General features: G+C 38.8%; 1 protein-coding gene across 1 annotated transcript in view; it reads right to left on the bottom strand.

Moving 5' to 3' along the window:
• LOC104540185 (tripartite motif-containing protein 15-like) overlaps positions 1-3,348 on the bottom strand; it is a gene marked incomplete at its 5' end in the record, with an annotated part of 3,930 nt that extends 582 nt beyond the window's left edge. The window contains 4 exons of the mRNA XM_010183921.1: positions 1,078-1,110; positions 2,069-2,184; positions 2,924-3,171; positions 3,262-3,348. Coding sequence (XP_010182223.1) covers positions 1,078-1,110; positions 2,069-2,184; positions 2,924-3,171; positions 3,262-3,348 — 484 coding nt within the window. The remainder of the gene's footprint in view (positions 1-1,077; positions 1,111-2,068; positions 2,185-2,923; positions 3,172-3,261) is intronic.
• Between the last annotated feature and the right edge of the window lie 638 nt (positions 3,349-3,986).

Genomic DNA, 3,986 nt, shown 5'->3' with positions numbered 1-3,986 from the left:
GGGGTGGGGGGGTTATGGGGTGAATTAGGGAGAGGGTGGTGGTGGGAGATGGGGTTCAAGGGTAAGAAATGGGAGTTTAAAAGGCTTTAAGGGTCTGAAAATGGGAATTAAAGAAGATTTAAGTGCCTGAAAATGGGAATTAAAAAGCTTTAGGTGACCAAAAATGGGAATTAAAGCAGCTGAGTTGTGCTTTAAGAGCCTGAAATGGGAATTTAAAGGCTTTAAAAGCCAAAAATGGGAATTAAAGCAGCTGAGTTGTGCTTTAAGAGCCCAAAAATGGGAATTTAAAAGCTTTAAGAGCCCCAAAATGGGAATTAAAGCTGCTGAGTTGTGCTTTAAGAGCCCAAAAATGGGAATTTAAAAGCTTTAGGTGACCAAGAATGAGAATTAAAACAGCTGAGTTGTGCTTTAAGAGCCAAAAAATGTTAATTTAAAAGCTTTAAATAACAAAAAATAGGAATTAAAGCAGCCGAGTTGTGTTTTAAGAGCCCAAAAATGGGAATTAAATAAACTTTAAGCACACAAAAATGTGAATTAAAACAGCTGAGTTGTGCTTTAAGTGCCCAAAAATGGGAATTAAAAAGCTTTAACTGCCCAAAAACATAAACTTCAAAAACTAAGCACCCAGAAATGTGAATCAAAACAGTTTTAAGTGCCAAAAAAATGCAAATTAAAGCAGCTAAGTCACCCCCAAAAACTTTTAATTGCCTAAAAATGTTAATTAAAGCAGTTGAGTTGTGACTTAAGTGCCCAAAAATGAAAATTAAAGCAGCTTTAAGTCACCCCCAAAAGCTTTAGGCACCCAAAAAATGTAAATTCAAACAGCTTTAAGTGCTCAAAAATGCAAATTAAAAGCAGAAAAAAAAGCCTCTTTGCTTTAAAAATACAAATTCCTGGGCAAAAATGACATCATTTTCATCGCTACCAATAAAAAGATTACAAATATTTGAGCATTCAATGGCTGATTTTGTCCTGGCAGCGAACGCCGAGGTTGCAAAGTCCAACGGGGAAGCTGAAATTGCCCAATTTTTGCCCAAAAAACAAAGGGCAGGGTCCCAAAATTCAACCCACGCTCACCTGTGTCGTTCTCCAGCTCGAAACGGAGATTTTCTGTGGAAAAAAAAAAAGAAATAAATTGAGATTTTTTTTATGCACATGTGACCTCATTTTATGGCTCCATCCATGTAGAAATCTGGGGAAAATTTGCTGCTTTTCAGGCAAAAAGGGCTTTTAGATTTTAATTTTTGATGAGCAGATGCTTAAGCAATAGAGAAACAAGAACGCAGCTCAAACCAAAATCACACTGTAAGTTAAATTTCAGATTTTAGGAATTCAAAATCCCGTTTACAAATCCAAAATTCGAAATTCCGTTAAGAAACAAGTTCAAAATTCCGCCCCGAAATCAAAATTTCCCACCGTGGATTCAAAACCCCGTTTACAAATTCAAAATTCCGGCCCCGAATCCAAAATCCCGTTAAGAAACAAATTCAAAATTCTATCGCGTATTCAAAATTCCCGCCCCGAATTCAAAATTCCCATCATAAATCCAAAAATCCTACCCTGAATTCAAAATCCCTGCTCCAAATTCAAAATACCATTAAGAATTCAAAATTCCCACTACAAACTCAAAAATCCCATTTATGAATTCAAAATCCCACCCCAAATTTAAAAATTCTGTTCACAAATTCAAAATTCCCACCTCAAATCCAAAATTCCCATCACAAATACAAATTTCTGCTAAGAGTTCAAAATCCTACCACAAATCCAAAATCCCGTTTGCAAATCCAAAATCCCATTTATGAACTCAAAATTCCTGTCCTGGATTCAAAATCCCACCACAAATTCAAAAATTCTGCTACAAATTCAAAATTCCACCACAAATTCAAAAATTCTGCTACAATTTCCAAATTCCGCCCCGAATCCAAAATTCTGTTTGCAAATCCAAAACCCCATCCTCAACCCAAACTCGCCGGCCCAAACTCAAACGCGCCGGCCCAAACTCAAAATTCTGTTAAGAATTTAAATTTTTAACAGATTTTTTTTAAGGAAAGCCTTACAGAAAACTCACCCTTGAACTCCAGCAACACTTCCTTCAGCACCGCGCTCTTCTGGGAAAAGCTCTTGAGTTTCTTTTCCAGCTCTGCGAAGCCGCCCTCGGGTTTGCAAAACATCCAGCTCTCCAAACTGGGCAAGAAAACGAAATATTAGGACCAAAAAATACAATAAAATATAGAAAAATCTGCAAATTTGAGGCAGGGAAAAAGCCCCTGCCCCGCTATTGAAGAGGCTTGGTGTTGGGTTATTCTCCCAGTTAAACCAGTAAGGGTTCTGGTTTGCACTCACCTGCTTCCCACCGGGGCAACACCCTGGAAAAGAATTAGAAAATAAATAATGAGGAAAAGTCTTCTTTTTACCCCCAAAATCCTCCCCAAAATTGGGCTGCTCTGCTCTCAGCAGCCACTTCCAAAGCCGAGTGCATTTAGGACTCGGGGAAAAGGCAAAATTAAGCTGATAATTACAATATTTTCCTTATTCTGGGTTTTTTTTTTAGCGTGAGGAAGGAAAATATTGAGAATTTTTAAAGAAATTTGGAAAAATTATTGATATCAAGTTGCCAAAATCTTGAGCATTTAGTGCTTGGAGTGATATAAAGTGTTTAGGACATTTTTTGGGGGGTATTTTTTGGGATCAAAGGAAGCCCAAGCAGCCTCAATATCCGATTTTACCCCCTTAAAACTGCTAACATTTGGGGTTTCACCCCAAAAAACCCCAACTTAAAGTCAAAATAACCCAGATTCACGGATGGGTCATCTCTGTTATGGAATTAAGAGACCCCAACCCAGCACAAAGTGACTTTCAAACCCCACGGACCCCAACCCCAAACTCTTCCAGTTTCACCCCAAAAATCCCAGTCTGGGAGGGCCTCATCCCAGTTGCTCCCACCTGTCCGGCCTGGTTTGCGGGGCCGTTTTCCCCCCCTTGCTCGCTGATGAGTTTATCGAGCTGGGCGATCTCCTCGGAAAGCCGGGTCACGCTCTCGTCCCTCCTCTTGACCACGTCTTTCTCCAGCTCCTCCAAGCGCGACAGCAAAAGCTGCTCCTTCTCCTCCAAAAAACCCCGCAGCTCCTTGCACTCGGCCACGATTTTCTGCCTCTCCACCTCCGTCTGCTTCTGCAAAACCCAAAAAGGGGCAAAATCGACGTGAAAAAGGCATTCCCCAAGCCAAAAGGAGAGAATTTGAGGGGGAAAATCCACACTCACCAGTAAATCTTCGCTCTGCCGCTCCCTCTCAGCCTTGGCTTCTTCACGGCTTTTCCTCAGTGAGCTCAGATGCTCCTGGGGCACCTCCTAGAAGGAGAAAAAGCAGAGATTTGGGTGGAAATCTTTAAAATTTCCCATTCAAAATTCCGTAAAAATTTCCCATTCAAAATTTCCCACTCAAAACTCCAATATAGGATTCTAATAAAATACCTATAAAAAATCCCCAATATAAAAAAACTCTCACATTAAAAGTTCCAGTATAAAATTCCATTAAAATCCCAATATAAAATTCCACAGATTCCACAAAAAAATCCCAAAATAAAATCCCAATATAAAATTTCATTCAATTTCCAAGATAAAAAATTCCAAGGTAAAAAACTCCCATATCTCAAGTCCCCAATATCTCAAGTCCCCAATATCTCAAGTCCCCAATATCTCAAGTCCCCAATATCTCAAGTCCCCAATATCTCAAGTCCCCAATATCTCAAGTCCCACAAAAAAATCCCAAAATCCCAATACAAAATTCCGTTAAATTTCCAAGATTAAAAATTCCATAAAGTTTCCAATATAAGAAATTCCAAGATAATTCAAAAACCCAACATCCAAAAAAATTCCCAATATAAACAATTCTCAATAGCAAAATTCCAATGGAAAATTTTACAAAAATCCACTGCAAAATTCCACAAACCTTCACCATAAAATTCCACAAACCTTCACCATAAAAT

Source organism: Mesitornis unicolor, unplaced genomic scaffold (assembly GCF_000695765.1).
Source record: "Mesitornis unicolor isolate BGI_N332 unplaced genomic scaffold, ASM69576v1 scaffold40264, whole genome shotgun sequence".
Lineage (NCBI taxonomy): Eukaryota > Metazoa > Chordata > Aves > Mesitornithiformes > Mesitornithidae > Mesitornis > Mesitornis unicolor.
The sequence above is the reverse complement of the archived record's forward strand: the minus strand, read 5'-3'. Positions and strand labels throughout refer to the sequence as shown.